Raw genomic sequence first — 24,519 nt, forward strand, 5'->3', positions numbered from 1 at the left:
ATTATTCAAATGTTTCAGACTATCATTTGTATCTAGACATAAACAATCGACTTGCCATACTGTAGAGAATAGTTATTTTCTAAGGCTGGACCTTTAGTTATAACTGCAGTCAGCGCGTGGAAGTAAGCACTCTCTATTCAAACTAGATCTCTTTTTTAAGGAACAACCTCAGCATTTGGAAAAAAAATGCAGAACCAACCAAAAGACATTTTTCAATTAATATTCTGCCAAAAACAATGGCAGCTAATCACATTAGTGAACCTCTGGCTTTCAGTCCCCTGAGGGTCTGGGGCCCAAAGGTGTAATGTCAGGACCCCCAGCATCTGCCATCAGTCACAGACATTTATACTACTTCTTCTATTAGGAATATAAGGCAGTGAATAATAAATCAAATGTAATAATATAGTAATATAAAAAGACTACATACCTCAGCCATAAAACATATCCAAATACAAATGTATTTAGTCTTTATAATATTATAACAAGTAGTGTCCTCAATAAGTGGACCAGCGTAATGCAAATCAGCCATCCCTCATTTCACACCTTTTAGAGCAAAAAGACAACTTTGGGAACAATATTTTGTCGCATCACTAAAATGAACAAAAGAACAGTTAGCTTCAGAGATCAGGGAAAGCACAGATATTTCAGATTTGTAGTTTTTACATGGAAACTGTTGACCGTTATTTAACCGTTATCTTAGTTCACATATCGTTTTTTAGACTAGGTTAGCATTGTCAACTATATTACATTTTAAATATGTGAACCCCTTTCTTACTACATATTGAAACAGTCACACAATGCTGTAACAGTTATGACTACCAGACATCTGAAACCCTTTCAGCCAAATACACCAGTTTAAACCAAGACACATCAAGGCTTGTTTGATTGAAAATCATCAGAGCAGTGAATTATGGGTATGTCTTGTAGAATAACAAACATAATAACACTTGCCATCTAAATCCTTTTAAAATCGATATTAGCCACTGACATTTTAGAGTTTTTAACAAAATGTCTGGAAGAGAACACCTTAAAGGTGGGGTAGGTAAGTTTGAGAAACCGGCTCGAGATACACTTCTTGTTATATTCCATGGAATGCTCTTAACATCCCGATAGCAATGAATATCTGAAGTGCTTTGAGAAAAAATACATAAAAAAATGTCATCAGTGGAAGCCGTGGCGCTGTATAAAGCACGACCAATCATCTGAGCCGGCCCGGCTAAAGTAACTGGATGGCCTACCTGCCTGTCAGCCTTCCATCTGTGCACAAACTTGTGCCCTCATTGGTCGTGTGCGCGTTCGTGTGTGTTGGAGGAGGGGCTCTGTGAGGAAGTGGCAGATTTTTCCCGGCTGTGTATTTTCAAATTCTAGCGCACTCGAGCTGCTTTCTCCAAAATGACCAACCCCACCTTTAACGTTTGTTTTTTAAATGGTATTTTTATTTATTATTCTTTACCTTTTTTCAACCTTGTACATGGTATTGATAGAAGATTTCATATTGTCATACATTGGTTTCCCTTCATTGTTTAAAGTGGATAACGATCCGTTTAGTGTTCTTAAAATCCTACATTCCACTTTTCACGGTTCATGCTTTCCAGCCTCTTTGTTAAAGGAATCAGAAATCCAAAAGGAACACAGTGATCTCCCTCAGAATGGGATTTACACCTTCCAGCGTGTAATGACTGAATGAGCCTCACCATGTTCCCGTTCGTCGGAGTGCATGAATACATTAAACACGTCCACTCCTTGCCTTCCATGCAGTGTCTTTGATAGAAACAAGAAGGCCCCTCCATGTAATTACACTTCATCATGTTTGCATGTGTCACTCCCACAGTGTCTGTCACACTCTCTGATTTGAGATGCTCTTGGGAACCTAATCCACAACTTAATGTTTCAACCCTTTCCTCCTTCTTTCTTCACATGCATCGGAGGAGCAGAATGCTGTCTGGTTTATCTGCAGGAGAGAGATAAGTGTGTATTCCGCCTCTTCCAGGGAACTCACATTAACCATGCCTCGGAGGGTGTGTGTAGAGGGAGGGGGTGTGTGTCTGCCGGGAGCGCACAGCTTTCACTCACTTCCAGAAACTGTGAAAATGTCCCCTTCACACCCCGTGCTCCGGCGCTGTTAGTGCTGATGAACGCCTGCGTGCAGCCGTGTAGTTGAAGTGAGACGTGCAATGTTATCCAGAGGTGTTGGGCTGACAGGGCTGCCACGTGTAAACTCGTATCCTACAGTGACTCCTGACCCTGACCTTGTTACAAAAGTCTGCAGGAGAAACCGCACACAAGTTTGAAATGCAGCCGTCCATGTGTGGAGAACCGGAAAACATGTTGGTTTTTTTGCCACTCAACAAAATAAATGTTGAGGTTGACTTTAATTAAATGTGTTATGTCAACAGGTTACACATAATTGTATCAGGTTAGTTGAAAGCAATATTATTAAGTTTCAGTAAAAAAACATTAATATTATTGCTTTCAACTAACCTATACAGTTATGTGAAACATAATACATTCAATTAAAGTCAACATTTCAGTTTTTTCACTGCAGTGCATTTATTATGGAGACATGGGGAGTGACATAGTGACATAGTGTCCAGGTTGGATCAGAACCCAGAGCACCTTCAATTTGACATAAAAAAATGACCAACTGCAATGTATGCAACAAAAGAAACTTTTTATTTGGGATACGCATTGCCAGTACAAATTAAGAGACCATAAAACCGACACCGTTCAAATTTTTCTCCACAGAAAAAACAGGTTTTAGAATGTCCATTTGATACATACGCAGAGATCTTAAAAGGTCAAACCTGTCAAGAAAAAGGCTCCACGGTTTCACTCTGAAATCCTTATAAAAAAGAAGTTAACATTCAAAAACACTGCAGTACGTTATTTTTTATTGAAGAACAAAAAGACATGCAACAAATAAAACATTTCATGTTTTACAAATTGTTCAATTTTCTTCATCATGTCTTTTTTCCTTTTATATTCAAAAACTAAAAAGCGTCATTACATGAAGCTTCGATAATATTTGACAGGCGATGTGAAAAGTAGAGTTAAGCCTTTTTTTTCTTCTGGGCCCCCCCCCAAAAACACTCCTTGCTTTCCTTGCATGGCCGCTGCTGTCAGTTCACTCCAATGACTCGAAGAGGTGGGGGGGGGTTGATCCAAATGAGTGTTTGGTGTCATCATGCCGTGTTTGACGTCCACACAGCAGCTCCGAAACATCCATGATTTCATACATGTGTAAAAAGTAAAATCATGTGGTTCTCACGCTGTATTTGTGATGTCGGGATTTAATTTGAGTTTTCCGTAAGGGTTCAGATGAGCTAAAAACAAATGCTAACGATGCTAACGTAACGCCAACTGTTCACGTCACCTTCCTTCTGACAGAGGCCATTAAAGGATTTCACCTTTAATCCACCAGGCTGCATTCAAATAACAACAGTCCAAATTCAAAGATGCAAAAAAAAAGAAGAGTAAAGGTGCATATCTACATACATATAGAGCATTCTTGGGCTAATTCACATATAATGGTAGCATAAAAAAGACCTGTAGCAAAGCAAAGTAATATCAAATGAAACAAAAAAATTGCTATTCACAAAATGGAGGCATAAAAATATATCCAAACAGTATCTGGATTTGTGTGCCATCAGGGTATTTCCGTTTTAATTTATATAAACACTGCTGTATTCCAACTGCTTTTTTGGTTTTGAATACAGAGAGCATTATGAGATGCTCACGAGTACCGTAGATAATACAAATCCTACAAAAAAGAGGAAAAAAAGAAATGTCAATAAAGCGGATCCCAATGAGGAGAGGATAACAATTCTGCCTTTTTTTGGTATCAAAGTATGCTATTGAAATCATGTATACATGTTAGACCACATACAATACTGTACATACAAGAAAACAAATCACACATTTAGTTTCACATTTTGGATTGTGTCAATATGTTGTTTTTAGTGTCATTTTAAAAAGAAATCTAAAAATATTTGGAAAATATAAAGTTATTCAAATAATAACAAATTAGAAAACAGGGGTTACGGGTTAATAACTGACTTCGTATGGAGGCACATTTGTGCAAAAAGACTGAGCAATGGGACATTTTGAGTACAATTTTCTTTGCAAAGAAAATTCATTCTTCTTATGGTGGAAAGAATATTTTAATTTAACCTTAAATCTGCTCAACATTTCCCAACCTGCTATCAGAATTTTTACACAAATATAGTCCCATGAATGAAAAGTGAATTCAGAGTAAAAGTCATGCAAACATGGAACCTTCACACCTGAATGACAGTTGTTGTTGTGGATTTGGTTACCAGCAGTATTTGGCTATATTGACCTCACTAATACACACCGACTGTCTGATCATGAACGTGCACTCTTTGTCTTCCATACATGACTCCTATAGTTACATTCTAACATTGTTTTCTTTGACACATTTACCTTTTGAGCTTAATCATTACATGTTCTTGTGCTTTGCCCAAATGGCTTCTAACGTTGTCATTCATTTAGTGTTCCAGGTCAATTCTTCTATAAATATTGTGGATGCCGCCAACAAGCATGACAGAATCTATTTGTTGCAAAAAAATTGAATCAGTTGTTCCTTATTGTTCTGAATACAAACTATACTGTACAAATCAAGCCTGGGATATTCCCTGATTATTATGACAGGACATTATAATACTTCACAAATGATGACCTGAAAAACATGATCAAAATTCACCTCCAGGGTTGAACTTTGGCACTAGATGAAACAAAAAGTGTGAACACAGTATTACAGACAGGGCATGGTGTGTGTACAGTAACATTTCAATAGTTATAAAAATAATTGTGATAACACTCTCGATGCATGTCCGTAATGCATTATAAACCTACATAGAATCTGCTTGCAGCACTCTTTAATTATAGTTACTAGCACTCATACATTTGCTTTGTAATCCTATATTAACATGAACAACATTTCATAAAGTTGTGTATCACAACACTTTCATTTTATTTTTGCAAGAATCATAGGGTATTTTTCTTCAAATAATTGTAATAAGAGTTTATTTTTAAATGATAAATATCTTATGATAATGCATTATACTGTAATGTGATTATAAGTTAGTCTAACGTTGTTTGCCTTCAATACTGTGAACAGAAACATCATTAAATCTAAAGAACATACGAAACATGTAAGATTATTTTAAACTTTTAAAGCAAACAATAACATATCACAGTAACCTATAATCACATTGTAATTCATTATAAAAAGAGTATAATGCGTTATAAAACAATTATTATGCATTATAACAAATGGGAAAAACAAAACTCTATGATCTATGCAAATACATGTCAGTGAATTAACAGAAAATATGAAGTATTATGACACTTGACCTTAAAAGTCTTCATAAAATGGTTTATAATGTGTTAATATTGCTGTTATAAATCATTATGAATATTAAAGAGTGCTTACAAGCAGGTTATATTGCATTATAAGTGTATTAATAATGCATTAAAGACATGGAAGTCATAGAAAATGCTACCACTTCAGTAAAACCGAAGCCTGTTGTTTTCTGATGTTCCGAATCGAGGTAGTATGGGAGCGTTTCAATTTACAATACGGGGGGGCTTTCTGCGAGCTGTGCGCCTACTGTGTGAGTGTACTGTCAGAAATACAAAGAGGCAACATGGACATCGAGTGGAAACTGTACAAACTGTGAGGGGGGGGGTATGAGTCATCCTACACGGCGGTCCAGATAGGAAAAAAGTGAAATATTTGTCCGTTAATGTCATCCCAGACCCCAAAGTCAGTACGTCCAGCCCCGAGGGGGGGGGGGGGGGGGTTAAGTTTTGGGAGATTTGGAGGAGGAAGTTAAGGACGGAGGGGTGGGGGGGGGTGGAGGATCAGTTGGAGGTGTCAGAGTGAACGCTTCCGGGTCCTTCTGTGGGCGAAGTCACAGATGAGGGGGTCGGAGCATCCTGCCAGCCGCCGTTTGCCTGAGAGGAACAAGGGGGAGGTATTACTTTCATATTCATTACTCAATGCAGCAACACAGTGAGGTGCAATGCATGAGTCCTGAGGGCGAGGTAGTGTATGGGCGCAGCAGGGAATGCTGGGAAATACTGTATGTTAGCCTCAAGCTAGACTGACATAAAAAAATATAAAATCATGTTTTCAACCAAGCAGAAGTCGAGTGAACTCCAGTCTGTACCCCATCAGGCGCTGCATACTCAAATTCACATAATGAAGAAAATACAACGATTTGGGCTTGAAATAAGTGCCTGTCCCGTTCACTCTGGATATGAATAATATATGGAAATTGTATGAAAAGAACTCTGAAACAAAAACACGTGCAATCAACGTCGTTTGCACTAATTGTGACGCTGACAGCAGGAATTAACATACAATAAGAGCAGCGGAGAGCCGTCCTCTGCACAGACATGCCGGCTAAAGAGCATTTCAGGATATTAATAATACGTTTAAAGCCATCAGAAAGATGGCGACAGCCTTTCACTTCCCAGCCTGCTGTTTGAGATGGCAGACAGTGAGGGGGGGTCACACGGGAGAATGTCTCAACTCACTTTTTTATTTTGCATTTGATATTTCATTTGACTCTGCAGGGAAATGACTAAGGCAATTTTAGTTCTACTTGACTTCACTAATAATACAAAATACTATCTACAAATAATGATGTATTTCATCGGACAAAGACTCGATTTTTCATTAATTATTTATCCCTTTAAATATTTAAGAAAAAATGACATTTAAGATAACATGCAGTGTGTGTAATAAAGAGATCAGCAACACATTTACCATTTGCAATAATGCAATACTAAATGAACATTTCAATGTAATAATCCAACAATACAATACATCATATATTAAAAAGGGCCATTATGAATGTACCTTTTAATTAAATTATTATTATTTGTCATTATTATTTTAATTATTACTATTATCATTATTGTTTTTACCATTATTGTTATTAATATTATTATTATTATTGATCATTTCCCCTTGTAACAAAGTATTTCTAAACTCTAGTATTACTACCAGATCTGAGTACCACTGTTGTAAGAGACCTCTAAAGCCGACGGAGCCAATGCAAAACAAATTAAATATATAATAATAATAATAATTCTTTGGGGCTCCAATGACATTGACCGGTTCACGCAGTCTTCAAAGTAACCAAGCAACCTAAATGAATTTTGTAATTTGTCTGTCCAATGACCTTGCTCCCTTTCATGTCATGTGATACCTTGCGTGAAGAGCGAACCGTTGAATCAACCTGTACTGTAGCTAGCAGCAGCAAGGTCGGCAGAAAAAGAGAAACGACAAGACAGAGTGTACGCCCGTATGTGTGTGAGCGCATCAGCATGCGCTTATGTTTGGGACGATGGGGGGGGGGGGGGGCAAAACAATATTTGCACCGGGGCCAATCACAACCTTGTTACGCCACTGTGCATAGTATAATCAATTTGGATCTCTTTGCTATGACATGTAGGAGCTAAAAGAAAGTGGAAAGAGCTTGAGATAAAAGGTAACTAAACTAAACTGCAGAGCCCCTCTCTCAGTGAAGAGCAGAGTGCAGAAGCCAGAAGTCCTAACGTACTGCTCGGCTACATAAATCACAGGCCAACAGGCTGCAGACAGATACCCCGCTCTTCCATTATGCATTGCGTGCTTCTTTACAGGGTATAACAGTGAATAACACAGCATATTGTGGCAGTGTACGATGTGGTAGAGCAGGCAGGCGTCCAAGGAGAACCGTATCAGTGAGGTCCGAGGACTGGGGGGGGACGGGGCCTGAATACGTTAGCGGCCTCTCCGGGCTCACAGCTGCCCATTTGAATACACATACATGTTTTTATATGGGAGACATTTCATCTGATTATCATATGGCCGCTGAGGCACGACGGAGCCAGCGGAGACCGTCCCCCTGCTCAGAGCGGAGGACCGTCCCCCCGCTCTGAGCAGGGGCTCGCTGTCAGGGCCATTAGCGTGGCAGCAGCATGATCTGAGCAATGCGCTTGGATTGCTGTCCCAAGTCCCCAGTCTGCTCTCCTTGTGTCTGTCTTATCGATTTCCCCCTTTACGACACGGCTTGTCGCTGTGAATTTCCCTACTGTTCGCAGCCGCCAGCGAGCAAACCCCCCCCCTCGCTTGATAACCCCCACTTCTACCCCCAGATTCTTCTTCACAGACATGAAGGGAACACGTCCTGATGGCACATGCACTGCAGAAATGTGAAATCTTGCCAAGTATATCTGACTCATTTCTAGTCAGAATATGTCTCTGCAACATTTAGCTTATTGTATTTAAATAAAAATGTATATAGTTTGTTTCCTCTTTTTTGCAAGATAACCATGCACTATATCTTACTCTGTTTTTTCCCCCCACTATTTTACTGTTATTTTAAAAGGTTTTATGTCTTAAATGTATTTATGTTGCAGTTTTGGAGGAGACTGGGACTTAGAAAATAAAGCTTTTGAATCTGTACACTTGATATAAGACACAACAATTTAAGAAGTGACAATGCAGTGAGGTAGAAGGTCTTGTTTTTAGACAATGCATCTTAAGTATCTTGATAAGGTTAAAAATACTCTTAAGAGTTGTATCTCAGATGAAACAAGTATGACACAAGTTTTTTAGCTGCTCTGGTATTTTTAAAGGATGGGTGATCTTGTTTCAAGAAATAACTTGATTTTGGAAAACTAACATCAGAAAACTTTGAGCACTTGTGGTTTATTTTGTAACACAACGTTTCCAGATTCTGGGCAAATAAAAGTACGCTTTCCCAGCTCATTACAAGAACCATCTAAATCATTTCAAGAACTCTTACCAAGCACATTTTAACGTGTTCTATTGGCAGATGTTTTTTAACTAAACGCCTTGTTTTTATTATTTTGTTATTCTTTTCCAGTGTGAGGAGTTGTTCCCAGTGGCGTGAGGTTTTATTTTTAGCCATGTTGTCTTTGTGGGAGCTTCTGGCCGCGGGGGCTGCCGCTCACGGGTCAGGTGGTCAGAGGGATCTGAAGGCCGGGGCAGGAGGTGTCACCTGGTGGTGCCGCTCGCTCACGGCTGACTGTACGTGGCTGCAGGTGCTCCGCCAGACCTGATGCGACGTGACAGGCTCAGACGGCGGCCCTGCGTGTGTGTCCGGCCACATGTGTGTGTCCGGCCACATGCATGCGTACGCCGGACAGCGCGCTGCCCATGGCAAGCAATCAACCAGGGTGGTGGTGGAGCAGAGACACGTCCCGCTAAGTGGCATTCTGAGCCCTATGGCTTTGAAATAATTGGTAGGGAGTGAAAGGAGAAAAAAGAATCCTTACATTGATGCCCTGCGGACTGTACATCTGGTTGGCTGTGAGTCCTTCACTGTATCCGCCTGTCTGACTGATAACATGGCGAAGGGTATCCACCTGAAACATTCAGAAACAACAAACAAAGCAAGGTCAGAGCCAACGCCAGAGAACAGAGAGGAGACGAGACGGAGCACACTGCTGCAAGGACATCTCTGGAGAAGACAAGGTCCAACCAAACTAAAAAAGACTTTTATGATAAAAACGTTGGCTTTTTTTTGTTAAAATGACAATCCCTTCCCATGGTGAAGTATTCTGCCTTTGTGAAGAAACTCTATAGAGGGGCAAGTATAGTCCTTTTTCACGACAGACATCTTAACTTTCCATATTATTAAAACCAGCAGTTAATCATAGCATTAAATGATGGCTCTAAATGAAAACAGATTAGGACCATGTTACAAAAATATACGTTTAGTTTCATGCAAATACATGACTTTATAACCTCATAAATATTCAATTTTGAAAAATAAAAATTAAGTAAATACATTTTTTAAATGTAGGTGGTTTTGGGAGTTGAGTCATTTCTGATTAATCTGCAGATATTTCTTCAAATAATCAAAAAAAAACAAGTAATTAAAAAGCCCAAAAAAGGCCATCAAAAGGTTCTTGGTTTGTATGACCAAAAGTCCAAATCCCCAAAGATATTTATAGGTTACAATGATAAATGAAAAAGTGAAAGTATGAAATTCTAGAATAGAGATTATAGGAGTTGTAGCACTCTTTTCGCTTGAAAAAACCTAAAACTCTCTAAATTGTTTATCAAAATCGACAAATCCGTTAATAAAGTTCAGCTGAAATGTGTTGAATTATGTATAATAATTACACCTGTGCATGACAAGTCAAACTCTCTACTGGGATGGTAAGTGGGCCTGCCCCTGTTTATCTGCTAATCTGCTCACAGCCCTACCTGTGACTGCACGTTGGCTCCCACCTGAGCCCCCTGGTACGAGTCCCCATTGAGAGACTGCACGCTCATGAACAAGTCCCCGGAGTTTGACATGTTAAAAGAGCCAGCAGAACCTGAAAGGAGAGACGGAGCAGTCGCATCACAGAGAGACAGAGCAAGCAAGGGGAGCAAGTCAAAGGAGCATCATGCAGAGGTTAGCTAGCAGCCACACGGAGAGGAATGGAGCCATACAGGAAACGTATGGATAATAGAGAAACAGCTGTAACCCCACACAGCAAGCGTTTGGGTCAAGTCTTTACATCCAAACATGGACAAGCAAGTTATTTGTATATTACAGGTACTAGGAAAAAAGAGACGTCTTGAAAAAGCATTCCGAATGTCTTTATTTCTGTCCAACCCGAGGTCAGTTACAGCAGTAGGCAGGATGTGTTTAGCCTAGCTTAGCACAAAACACTATAGGGAAATAAGAGTCAAATTTGACTTAAATGCTAATGCATTTCCAGCAAAACTTGTGGCGCTTTTCAATGTATTTGGTGACTACTTGGTACAACAGGTAAAATCATGTAAAAAAAAAATCTGATATAGAGTGGTCTATGAGTAGGCTATTTCCCCCCACCACATTTTTGCTAAGCTAAGCTAGGTGTTTGCATCGGCTATCCATACACGTTTTATGCTTGGCTAAACATGCTTCCTGTTGCGTGCTGTGTCTCAATTTGCATTCTTCTGTACTTTCACTTGCTATTTTGAGTGTTTGAGTGTGTTCATACTGAGAAGTATGGCGAAATACAATGCACTTTTGAGTACCAAGACGGTGTGATTATATCATTTTTGACATTTCTCACCCTCAAGCACTGTCGAACATTTCTATACAATTGTAAGGTACGAGTGTTATTTTTTTTAATTAGGTACCATTTTACTGTTGTCGGATGAAGCAACTAGTATAAATATAATATAATAAAAATATAAATTCAGCAGTCAATATTAATGAAGTACTGTAAACGACAACACAAATGCTAGTTAGCTGGCTAACAGTGGAGATGGTCATTAAGTGCACATCAGCCGTATTATTTTGAAACCAATGCCCTGTAGAAATTCAGGGACTATGCAAGTACAGTGTGTAGACAGTTTAGTACTAGCAGAAGTATCCGAATTGAGACACAGCACTGATATGATGTCAAATATACAAATGTCTCAAAAATAATGGACCATATTTGAAAAAGATACACCTAGTAATATTTTGTTCATTGTCAACAAGTCTCATAAAAAGGCAATGCACTTTCTCACTCTGCTGCCCTATCAGTGGTTCTCAGTGCCAAGCCAAAAAAGGCATGATGACGTTGCATTTTTCCATCAACGTACTTAGTCTCATTTAGCCACTTGCTAGCTAGCACCTCTATTAAGACTCATTAAAGATTCCACAATTAAGAGTGGAGTATTTCCTGAAATATTTGACGTCATAAAACTTGAGAATCTTTTGAGCTTGTGTTAACATCAGACCTTTTTGTAGACTTCAATACGACAAGTGCATCATTGTTGCAGCACTAGTTTCACATGGGATTGATATTGACCCCAAAACAATACAGTGTGTGTTCATGTTGATGAGGGGCAACAGTGAGGCTCATCGATGTGGTTTCACTAGTTTTTAGAAAAAGGTAGCTAAGTACTAAGTACTTGTTAGTAGAGACAATTAATTGTTAGTTTAGTCTTTTTATGAGATTTGTCAACATTAGGAAAGAAGTAATGAATATTACCAAACCTATCCTTTGAATGTCAGTACAGTAGAACATGATGGATACAGAGTTAAATAGTCATAAATGAAGAATAGTATTAATTGAGATGAAGACAACAGGACAGTATAAGCATAGGGAGACTTGGCATGGGGCTCAGGTTGGCTAATCCCTGACACAGTTTTGCTCTAATGGAGTAGTTGCTTTTGTTAATATGAACCTATCAATATAATAATGGTGCTTTACTAGGTGATAGGCACGTCTGTTGTAAATGAACTGCCTGTTTTGTTAGTCCATAATATTTCATTCCTTACAAATCACCTGCACCAGCATTGAAATGGCCTCACACTAATAAACTGAAATGTTTTGATTAGTAATGCACAGAGAGGAGGTACATGTCTAGTAGCTGATCAGAGCCAGGGACTTCCTGTCTCACCTGCAGAGTTTGGAGTTGAGGGTGAATTTGCTTGGCTTCCATGTGAGGATGCATTAGCCGCATTCACGGCAGTTCTCGCAGCGTACATGTTGGCTTCTTCTTGGAACTTACCAATGTTTTTCTTGTATCTGATTCGTTTATTCCCAAACCAGTTGGAAACCTGAGCAGACAAACAAAAAGATGTAGTTTAATGCTCACACATCAGAAGAAACACAGCCTCTCCACTTGTGAGGGCAAGCATCCAGAGGTATAATGGTGGTCTTTAGCTTCCATGGCCTTAATGGCATGTGTTAACTGCAGAGAGGTAGGCTACATAGACTGGTGCTGTGAATCTGCATTAGTGCCAGAATGGAATGATTGCCAATAACAGTCTCATTATGTCACCATGACTGCAGCTATCATCAGAAGTCACACAAGCACCAATCAGTCAACATCCGCTAACGCCCATTACTGCTAATGGACTCCCAGATGAAGCCAGGGGGGTAATCCCAGCGCTAATGATAAACAACATTAAAATGAAAACCAAATCAATCCTGCAAAGTTTCCAATACACAGACTAGGTAAACATTCTCCTTTATTATGGCCGAGGAACGGAAACTCCACAAATCATTCCCGCCGCCGAGCAGCTTCCACAATCAGGCCCAGAAGCATCCTCCAATCATTTGGTATAAATTAATGAAACCAATTGAGAAAACAATCCATTCCCGAATGATGGATTCAAAACACAAACGGCTGTTTACCTTGGCGTGGCTTCGCTTATTATCAATTCTCACAGGATTGAAACAACTTGAGCGCTAGAAAGCAAAGGTGAAAAAAAGCAAGGTGCTTATATATTGAACTCTCATGGCTTGTCAGCAGTATTGGAACAAACATCTTAAGTGTCTTTAGATACACGGTAAGTTATTATAAGATTTATAGTCAATCTTTACTGCACATGCCTCAAATGACTGCAGCGCTAATTTTGCAGAAGCTAATGAGCTAATGGTAAATACTTCCTTCAACTGTAGGCTGATGTCTTCACAACTGATTGATCTTCTTTTATTAATCAATTCATATTGTTGTCAAATGTTTTGATGACTAGCCAAAAAACATTGACATTTATAATCATATGAATCAAAGTCAGAATTACTTTTAATTTCAACAATCAAAAACAGTGATTAGGTAACAGCTCACGTTTGAACATGTTGTGTGTTATAGGAAAACGATATGATTAGATAATAGCTATGACAGCACTGTTGTTTTAGCTTCAATACAAACACAAAGTGGTCAAAAATAGCTTTGTCTGGTTTGAATTACACGACAACAAACTCCTGACACGGCCTATTTCTACGGGAGCCCTTTGTTGTCTCCATGAAAGGTGCCGCTGAGAGATCAGAGCGGCTGTCTGTTCCCATGGCAGTCACGATGTATTCTTAGGTGACTTGCCAAGACGCTTACAGCTGCTTCACTGTTGAAACTGTCTCAGTGGTTCTACTACAGGTGTGAGGGGGGGGGGGTGCACTGTTCTGTACCTGGGCCACTGTGATGGCGCACTTCTTTCCCAGCTCCTCTTTAGCCTCCTCGCTGGGGTACGGGTTACTGAGGTGTGAGTAGAAATACTCGTTCAGGATCTCTGTCGCCTGCTTGTTGAAGTTTCGTCTTTTCCGTCTGCAAGAACAAGCATCAGAAGTTCAGACAGGAACAGGAAGCCAGTTCACGTGTATTACAACGGCTTAGAGAGGATAGAGGAGTCTCTTCAGATAGCACACACCCTGGGGTAATTTATTTCTACCCTACTCTTCTTTTGAACTATTTGGGTTTCAAAAATACAAAGCATTTTTTTTAATAATTTATTATATTTTGATTATGTTTAATCTTTAAAATGTATTTATTCTTTTAAATGATTTAGCATTTAAACAACATTGTGTTTTTTCCCTTTTATCCTATAAAGTTTAAACCACTTTAAAAGCAACATCTTTTAATGATTTGATACGTCTTTTTATTATTTAAAAGAACACACATTTGTATTTCCTTTCAGTCAGTTAAGATTTCAAATAATTAATAATATACATTTAAACCTGAACCTTTGAAAGCACCTTCTCTTTGACCGGGGGGGTACAGTATACTACGAAGCAGGATTTTCGCTTAGCCGGCTAACTTCAGGGAAAACTCGGGCTTTCCGGTCCTACGAAGCTGGTTCTCTTTTTAGCAGGCTAGATCTCCATGGTAATATATGCTAAGCAGCTAACCTGGTCGGGACCAGGTTAGGTTGCAGGCTAAGAGCTCAACTCAGTGAAAGCACCGCCTGCTGACCAATCAGAGCTCAGTGTGCGGAGTTTAAAGCGATCAAGTCATATTACAGGAGAAAGGAAATACAGAAAAGCTGCCGTCGCAGGAAAGACGGCCGGCAAAAATCACCGACTGTGTGAACGTGAACATTAATAGAATATCACCTCCATCTTCAGAGCAATCTGACTATTATAACATTAGCGTTAAGAAAGCTTACTTAAATATCGGCCACAACATAAGTAACCGGATCAGAGTACATTAAGTACAGTCCGCGGCATATCACTTCATAATGTATCATATCTCTCCTTATCTGAGTCAGCTGAGCCGTATCTGGCCGTGCAACACTCACAGTGTCACATACTGTATGCAGAAGTATTATTTTAAGCAACACATAAGTTGTCGAAACACTCTCGAGACAAATGTAATTGAAGTCAGATCGTGTTTTAGACGGGGCAGTGATATCATAAACCTGTTAATGTACGCATTCAAACACTTGTTCTGTTGCCAGCTGTATTCACCTTGCAGGTGCAGCTATGTGGCTTTGATCCTGGATAAAGTGTTTAAGTCATGGATGTTTAAAGTTTAACTTCTTCATATTTGTCTAATATTATAGTTGACTTTTCATTCAGGAAGTATGACGCTGCGCTGTCAGTACGCTTCTCCATGTTTGTGATTGGTCGAAGCTCCAAATACCACCCCTTTCATGTGAACGCGCACCTAACTAGATAGCACACGGCTGGCTTGAGCGATCCACTTGATAACCAGCGTCGTAGTACAGTTTAGCGAGAGCGCGTATGTTTTGGATTAGGCCAACCGGCTAACTCAAACATATCCAGGTTAGGTTGAACCAGGTTCGTAGTATAGCCCCAGAACCCTATGAGAAACAACATTAACCAGAAGTAATAATAATGTCTTTGCAGGACAGGTCCTTTAGGTTTGACTAACTCCAGCCTATCGTTCAAGATGTTCTTCCAAAATGTTCTCCCTTTGTTTATCCTTTCTATAGATATATATATATATATATATATATATATAATAAATAACTTTGTTGACCACTTGGGGGGCAGCAAGCTGTAAACACAACATTGACAAGTTTTGTAAAACATGTTTGCCCAGTTTATTTACACATTTTCAGAGCGAAATAAACGGTGTTTCTGGTCTCTTGATTGAGAAGTTAAGATAGAATAAAGTTAGTTTTGCATCACATGCTCCAAACAATGCACATAATAAACATTAACAAAACACATAATGAGAGCACATCCGCTATGTCTGCCAGCTCGTGTGTCCCTGTGTGTCACCTGTTTGCTGCTGAGCACAAACCTGCTGGGTTTGGAGCAACACTTTCTCTTAAATATTACATTGCAATACAGCTACGTGTTCAGGGAACCCTATTGTCTCCTGAAGTACAGACGTGGCTTCACACAGGACGCGATCAGCCGACTACTGCTTTCAACTTCATACAGAATAACTTTGTGTTATTATAAACACAAAGATAATCTAAATGATATCTTCTAGCATGCCAGCGTGCATAGCAACAAAGCTTTTACCATCTGACATGGGATCAAATGTAATACAACTTCGTCATGTAATAATGTCACTCATATCGTAACAACTAGTCCTGACTGGTATTGTAATATCATATTTAGTGATAATGTAACATTGGCTTGAAAATTACTAAACATATTTCTAAATTGAAATACAAATATTACATTTCGTGCAAATATACAAAATGCTTAATGTATATATTATTAGTATTGAACATGTAAATGTAAATGCTATGCTTTTAAAATTGTATAACATGTCCATTAAAAGGATCATCAGTTAAAATCTCCCTGAACAATAATACATTATTGGCACAAATGTAATTACAATATCAATCAGTACATTCATTGTTACATTATTGGTAGAAATATAATAATATGGGGTTTGATTACATGTTTTTAGGATTAAGTGAAAATGTAATAACATTTAGAAAAATCCTAACAAGACTGAATATATCGAATATTAAAAAACCAGTCAGAAGCCCCCCCCCCCCTCCACCCACCGTAGAGCAGACACATATCACATGCTGACGCCCATGAGTTGACTGACCCTCTATCTGCTGCACCTATCAGGTCACGTCTGCGTGTGCCACATCTAAAGAGGGCTTACGTTAAGCTGCCGGGGAACCCTGAACCCGCTGAGCCCGAACCCACCGCGGAGGAGATGTCTGCTCACATATCTGTCCCGCACTCCAAAGCCTGCTTGAGAATATGTAAATGCTCCCAGCATGAGCTCCAGCAGCCAGTAGATTAATCAGCGGCGCCGAGCATGGCAGTGCCTCTCAACCAGTGAAAGCCCCCCCCCCCCCCCCCACCCTGCCGCACCACCACCATCATTTGCAAGAGAATAGATAGGAAGCTTTGCAAGGAAGCCTCATTTAAATGTTGTGCCTCCGACTCCAGACTCGGAGTGACATTTATCCTCGGAGAAATGTATGCAAATCCAAAACACGCATCAAAAGGAACAAGCGATTACATTAAAAAAGGGAAACAGTTAGCGCGGTGGAGCACGCGGGGAACTCTGATTGGCCGGCGTGGCTGGGGATGCTGGTCCAAATGTCTGTGGTGAGCAGCACCCTGCATGTGTTACAGCATGTGTGTGGCACGATATGGATACGAGGCGCACGTGGTGAGTTGCCATGTTGCTCAGTTGGGAGGTTATTCGCAGCACTTGCGTGGTGTGTGTGAACATGCAGACAGACACACACCTGGCGTCGAGGAAGCGTGAGCGCAGGATCATGACGGCCTCGCAGGTGCTCTGCTTCAGCTGCATCTGGATGGAGCTGAACTTGCGGTGGATGATGTTCACCATGCGCTCGATCTCTTTGGGCGAGATCGGCCGCGTGCGCGACTGCTCCCGCAACAGGTTCATCACGTGGGTGGTGAACTCGTTACAGGCCTGGGGAGGAGGGAGCACATGAGGAATGAATCAACACATACATGTAAAAACACTCGGGTCAATACAACTGCAAATACATCATAAATCATCCCTGAAGTGACCGTTTGGATATCAATGACTCACATCTAGTTCCCGTGTGGTCTTTAGGAAAGTATTTGTTCTTGCATACCTTGTCGGTTAATGAGGAATCACAAGGTAAAACATGGAAGTAAACGGGTGGGTGTTTAAAGTCAGCAAATGATCTGATTGGTTTATAGCTATAATGCTCATTCCCAGGTTCGTAGTTTCTGCCTCTACTGGGACATGTCTCAGTGCTTTAATGTTCTGCAGCACCTCTGTTCACCCTCTGTCTGAAACCAGAGCCCAGTCTGCTCTGATGAGATTGGTCAACCGCCAAGACATGTCCCATTTCTTAGCCTAACGAGTCCTCTGTGTTGGAGCGCTAGCCAATAGAAGCGTGGGTGTTACATAGTGATGTCACTATGTTCAGGAAGTAAACAAAGGAGTGCAATGCAGGTGTGTCAGGCAGGGGGGGGGGGGGGGGTGTGTGGGAGAGAAACTCCCTCTGGAGGGATCACAGGGGTTTTAGCCTTTGCAGATCCTTTACATGCCCACACACCTATAGCACACACCACAGCCAACACACAATAGATCCTCTTTCATTCATCAATACATTTCCCTCAAGAATTCAAAGTCATAATACAGTAATAACACACACACACACACACACACACACACACACACACACACACGCACGCACGCACGCACGCACGCACGCACGCACGCACGCACGCACGCACGCACGCACGCACGCACGCACGCACGCACACACACACACACACACACACACACACACACACACACACACACTCACACAGAGTATTTAAAAGTCACCAATAAGATGCATCTAAAAAAAAGAAACAGCCCTTTGCCTGTTGTAGTTCTGGGGCGAGCTTTCCCACGTAGCCATGGGGAATATAAGCGCTGATACAATTCATATTTAACACAAGTGGTGATGGCAGTGTGTTGAGAGGAACCAATGACAGCTGTTCCCTTCTCAGACACACACTTTCACAGCCTCGCCGCCCTGAGAGACGAACACGCCACGACGTCTCATTCATCCCCCGTGTGACACCAGGCGTGAATCTGCCACCATATTACACTCCGGCTCTGCGTCTCCTACTGTCTCCTCTTCCTTACTTCCTCTCCTCCCGTGGATCCCTCTCTGGGTTTAGTCGTGTCAGGCTTTGTCTGTGTCTGTCTATCTGCATGTTCACCTGTCTTCAGCACATGCATCTGAGAGCCATGCTATTGACACGAATACATCGGGTATCAAGGCAATGAGAGGAAATCATCCCCACTTGTTCGAGGCTATACGAGGAATACACACAGAGACTAGTCTGCGCTGAAAACCATCTGAAGGGAAGTCCTACAGAAACATGAGTTGGCGTTGATCAAGGAGAAAGTGTACAACTATCAGATATGGTCAGATGTGTACATCCGGGCCTCCTTGAACTCAACATGCGACAAAGGCTGCTGCAGAAACAGTAACCAAATATAAGCTGAAAATAGTGCCTTTTTATCTAAATGACTTTATTTAATATGTCGAACTTTAAGAATTTACAGCAATAAACAGTGTTTTTAACAAGATTCTATCAGAAGTATTAAGTTCTGCACTCATCATGATTCTGCTGAGGAAAGTTTGTAAAACAAATAATAATTTAATATGTAGAGCATGTGGAATCCTTTTTATTTAATATTAGTAACACTTCCAATTTTGTAGGATAAATTAAATCAAAGAAATTCACCTTTTTCAAATGTTTGTATGATGGATGCCAGTATTCATCTGTTATCCTCTACTTCTAGCTATGATATGCCGTTTCCATAGAGATGGACTTGTATATTGCAGTGGAGACGAGGCCACAGTGAGTACAATGTGACTTAAACTGGCTAACCTTGCTTCAATGAAGATTTTAAGTCTGTGTTAAAGAGAACAAGATGGAAGAAACGCAGACGTTACCAGGCTGTGTCTGTGTTGTGTTAAGATTGCCTCCTTGTTCAGTACCAGTTGGTGTAGAAAAGTATTGGAACAATGTTTCCTGTCGGTGAAAGTTGTAATAATTTCCTTAACAATTAAGTCAAATGTAACCTTCTAAAATAAGACAAAGAATAGCAGCAGATCCTTACAACTGAGTAGCTGAAATGAACAAACCTTCAGTGTTTTTACTAAATAATTATCAAAGTACTTGCTGATCATTTTTGTTCAGCGTGATTATTTCAGCTGTATTTAATCAGCCTTTGCTCCGAAGAGAGAATCTAAATCCATAAAACCAAGAACCCTCACGTGACGCAGTGAATACAATGTGATAAAGGGGACGTTTAGACGTTTTATTGTCTAAATGTTTTAAGCAGAGAATCTTCAGGTACAAACTGTCGACATCACCATAAATATTACCCAGTTAAAATGTACAAGTTTAGTTTGAATATGCAAATGAGGCATTACCTAATGCTATTTTTTACGAGTTTGGGAGAAATCCAGAGGTACAAATTCATAACATTTAAACTAATTAATTAAACTAAATGTGTATTCAGCTTTCTCTAGTGCTTTTATATTTAAGAAGCTGAAGCGGAAAAGTGACCCTGTTCTCTTTGTCTCTGCCCTTTCAAAGATGATTAAAACAGCCATGAGCCCTGAGCCCATCACACACTGCTCTATGAGATGAAGTGTGTGTGTGTGTGTGTGTGTGTGTGTGTGTGTGTGTGTGTGTGTGTGTGCGCCTCACCTGTTCGTACTTCTCCAGCTCGGTGTGGTAGATCTGTCTGATCTGGGTGAGCTTGGTTCTGTAGTCGGAGTGCTCGGTTGAGTTGTCGGGCCCCGACCCTCCTCCTGAGGCCGCCGCTGCAGCCGCCGCCGCCGCCGAGCCCCCTCCTTTTTCCGGCCCGGCCACGCCCTCCGCCAGCAGCATGTTGTCCAGGCGCATGAGCTGGGGGTCCGGGGGCTCCTCCTCCTGGGCGCCGCGGATACTCAGCACTGCAACGACAGGAGAAGGTCAGAGGTCAGCCATGAAAGGTCACACCTACAGCGGAGAGACGCTCCGTAACAAGCTGTCAGATCCGGCAGCTCAGAGTGATGCAGCAAGGTGGAGCGAAGAAAGACACACAGGCAGAGTGTAGTGTGTGTGCAGGAAGGATGTGGCTAAATACTGGAGCAACACTTCCTTCCTTTGTTTCCATCACGCCATTTTGACGCCTTAAACAGACAGCTCTAACCCGTTATCTTTCAATATATTAGTTTGACATCTTCTGATGATGTGTTGATGCTGTGCTACTCACGTTTGATCAAAATATAATACAAAACGTTCCACACACATTCAACAAAGAAAATAGGTGTTTACAATAGTCAACACCACAAGAGGGGGGCGGAGTGGCGCAGTGGGCTGTGCGTTGATCATCAGATCGCTGGGGAACTCCAGTTCGAAACCCGCTCCCGCCGCCACTGCGTCAGGCCGTTGTGTCCTTGGGCAAGACACTTCACCTGCATTTGCTTCTGTGGGTATTGTCCACAGTACATGGCCGTTACATGTGTGGAATGTGTATTTGTAAAGCACTTTGAGCATCTGGAAAAGCGCTATAATAAATGTAAGGAATTATTAAGAGGAAACACTCAAATAAAAATAATAAACAACTGAGATCATCTTTCTTCCTTTTTCTTAGTGTAGGTTAAGGTTAATATACTAACGGTTAAAAACGGTGTCTCGACAGCGTTTTCAACATAGGTTGCCCATCACTGTGTCTCTTGAAGGGCTAGCGTCATGGGAATTGTAGTCTTTATACTTCCTGGACTACAGGGGTCCCGATTAGGTGACACTATTTGGCCCTTTATACATAACGAAGAATGTCCTTAACACTGAGAAACTAAACTGATCCCTTGCAAAAGGACAATATTCTGATAATACAGGGAACTAGAGAGTCATTAACTCCAGAAATACAGTCGGGCTTTTTTAATGAAATGTATTAAGTGACCTGATGTGACCCTTTGAAACTAAATGCTCCTTATCATTACAGCTGAGAGCAAATGTGGATGTTCTCCAACAATAGCCTGGATGAGTACCACTTCCTTCCACTAGAGGTCTCCCTTGCCATTCTTTAAAAGACTTGTGTTCAACCTTCCATTTCCTGAGGCGCAAACACTCCCGGGCTCTGACTCTTCCTCCTCCATCTGAGAACCATCCATTTCAATATAAAGCACCTTCTCCTGTGTGGAGCGTGCTGCTGCTGCATTCAAATTAATCCCAGAGTGGATGCTGAAAGTGGATCGACTGCGGCCTGCATTATCATTACCTCCGCCGACATGAGCTGTGGATCTGAGACTTGACGCCCGACGTGTGTCGATAGCCATTTAAAACGCTACCATTTGTCATCCGCCTCGTTGTCATTGGATGAGAAGGGACAGGCGGGAGCACTTCATTTAATTCAGAGACAATGGGAGTGCTTGGTGCATTAACCCCAGACTGCTGTCCGGGTGGTAGGCCTGGGCAGGGGGTCACTGGGATGAGAATGAGGCCGGCTGTACTAGCAATCGCAAGGGGGGGGGGGGGTTCTCCCTCAGTCACCCCCCCCCCCCCATGTTTTTTTTGAGTGGACTGGAAATGCAAATATGGCAACTGTTGGCGAGTGGAGGAGGTCAGAGGTTCAGGCCACTGTCTCATTACCAGACTCCTTCATCACTCTGTAATGTATGGACAGGGTTGGGAGGATTACTTACAAAATGTAACCCATTACAATAATACAACAAATCAGTAAACTAATCTGTCAAGAATAAAACGTATGCCACCTGATTACTTTCCGTTACTTTTGGATTACCTCAATATCAAATGCAAGAGAAAATAAATAAAAACAAGAGAAAATAAATAACAATAAGATGATTTTTACTTAGTGGTGTAAACAATGTAACCTTAGAAAAGAAAAAACCCAAGATAGTTCATATAGTATAGTTCACAAATGCTGTTTAAATTTAATCCAGTAGTCAAAAGTATAGACTGTATTTTGTTTGATACATCAGGTGTCCACCTACTGCATTACAAACAGAAATGTATTTAAAATAAAGAACTACACATGAACCAAAAATAAATTAATTCAGTATATGTATACCTATAATATATATATTTCAAAAATGAATTATAACCCTGTAATCCTGCAGTAATCTCTATTTTTTTTAAGGAAACGGTAGTCTGATTACTTATTTTTGTATCCTGATTACGTAATCTGTTCACATGTAATCTGTTACTCTCCAAGCCTGTCTATGGACGAGGCTTGGGGGGGGACCTCGGACGGCTTCACACCCGCCACCTCACCGCGATGCAGCCCGCGCTCTGACCCGATCAGACCTGCTTCATCAGAAACTCTACACCCGCCTGTCTGCTTCAGTAGCGTACATCACCGAGGCCCCGCTGCTCCCCGGCTCCCGAACACTCAGCACGGAGAGGTGGCTTTTCTCTATAGTTACCACCTCATAAATACCAGACTAAAGTGAGTGTTACAATGAGAGCACACCACATATCCCATGGAGGATAAAAATGAGCTGCACTTTCTGGAAGTCATTTTTCAGAAGGAAAACAGCTGATAGTAGTAAAGGGGAAGAAAGAAAACTGGCAATACCACCAAAGCGCACAATAAGAAGCTGCATTAAGTTTCCAGGTGATGGAACGAGATTTAAAAGATTCATAAAAGCTGCAACCTGAATACAAAGGTACACGGATACAATGGCACAAAGTAGAACCAGCACACACATGTGAAGGAGGAAGCTCATGTCAGTTGTTTTTTACCGAAAAAACCCAAGGCTAGATTTCCTCCCCGACTTCCACCGTCTAGACTGTCAAATGAAAATGGAACACAAAAATTCCCCGTGTCCAGAAGAGAGAAAAATAAAAGGTTTCGATTCACGTCTGCCAAGTTCCAACTTAACATTCATGAAGTGTTTATTTGACTTGGCTGGAAGCACCTCTCCTACATCAGTCTTATAACAGCGGCTGCTGCGAAAGAAGGTCATTTCTTAGGAGATCTCTCAGAAGGCAAAGAGAAAAAAAAACAAGTCGACTGACTTTTTTCTTTTGTGAAAGATGGAATAAAAAAAGGTAATGGAAAACAAACGAGTGCATTCAACAGCGCTGCGTATCTAAGCGGGGGATTGTGCTCAAAATAATAGGTAAACTGGCAATTAAACCAAACTCCGGCGTGATCCCCGGCCTTGCTTGTTGACACGTGTACACCGTCGCTAATCAGCAGCATTTCACTTCCTCTCCGCGCTCACAGCCCAGATCCCGGCTCCACTCTGGCTGCTGATCCAGCTGTCTTGGAGAGCATCTGTCAGGAGGGACCCAGGAAGGAACAATGCATTACGCCATGTTGGCTGTGTACTGTCATCCCTCATTGACAGCACATTGTCACACTTACAGTGTCCTCTGAGCTCAGAACAAGCTAAGTAGCTGCTGCCTATAATATCAGCTCTTCCTGCCGCAGCCTATCACACCATCTGATGGGGAGTGGGGTTAATGTGGCTCGTGTGTAAAACGATACATCATTTTTAATTTAAGGGACTAATCAGATTGATCCCAAGACCGACATAACGGTAACAATGTCTCGTGTTGCGGTGTTTCCGTACAATCTCGCGGTGATGGAGGGAAATTATGATTTATTTATTCCACCATGAAACGCAAGCACATAATTAAAACCATGGAGGGATTATCTCAAACAAATACAATTAATAAAGAAAAGAAAGGGATAATGTGTTTCCATAAAATTGGCTTTGCTGTGGGTCATAATTACACGACTGAGCGAGGGCCACTTTATTGGCTAATGGCAGCCTAATTGATTCGTCCTAATGTTTTTGGAGC

The 24,519-nt window shown here is 41.0% G+C and overlaps 1 protein-coding gene across 4 annotated transcripts in view; it reads right to left on the bottom strand.

Annotated features, from left to right (window-relative positions):
- Window positions 1–5,825: 5,825 nt before the first annotated feature.
- The window catches only part of LOC117445417 (pre-B-cell leukemia transcription factor 1), a 72,826-nt gene continuing 54,132 nt past the window's right edge, over window positions 5,826–24,519 (bottom strand). Inside the window, exons 3-9 of one of the 4 annotated variants that reach the window (XM_034081097.1) lie at window positions 20,410–20,657; window positions 17,436–17,626; window positions 13,930–14,065; window positions 12,530–12,578; window positions 10,256–10,368; window positions 9,319–9,408; window positions 5,826–5,979 (exon numbers count right to left, since the gene is read on the bottom strand). In XM_034081097.1, coding sequence (XP_033936988.1) covers window positions 5,887–5,979; window positions 9,319–9,408; window positions 10,256–10,368; window positions 12,530–12,578; window positions 13,930–14,065; window positions 17,436–17,626; window positions 20,410–20,657 — 920 coding nt within the window. In that variant the 3' untranslated portion in view covers window positions 5,826–5,886. Of the gene's footprint in view, window positions 5,980–9,318; window positions 9,409–10,255; window positions 10,369–12,418; window positions 12,579–13,929; window positions 14,066–17,435; window positions 17,627–20,409; window positions 20,658–24,519 lie in introns of all 4 variants that reach the window. The other 3 variants (XM_034081096.1, XM_034081099.2, XM_034081098.2) reach the window with 3 other exon arrangements.

The sequence above is a fragment of the Pseudochaenichthys georgianus genome, chromosome 4, assembly GCF_902827115.2.
Source record: "Pseudochaenichthys georgianus chromosome 4, fPseGeo1.2, whole genome shotgun sequence".
Lineage (NCBI taxonomy): Eukaryota > Metazoa > Chordata > Actinopteri > Perciformes > Channichthyidae > Pseudochaenichthys > Pseudochaenichthys georgianus.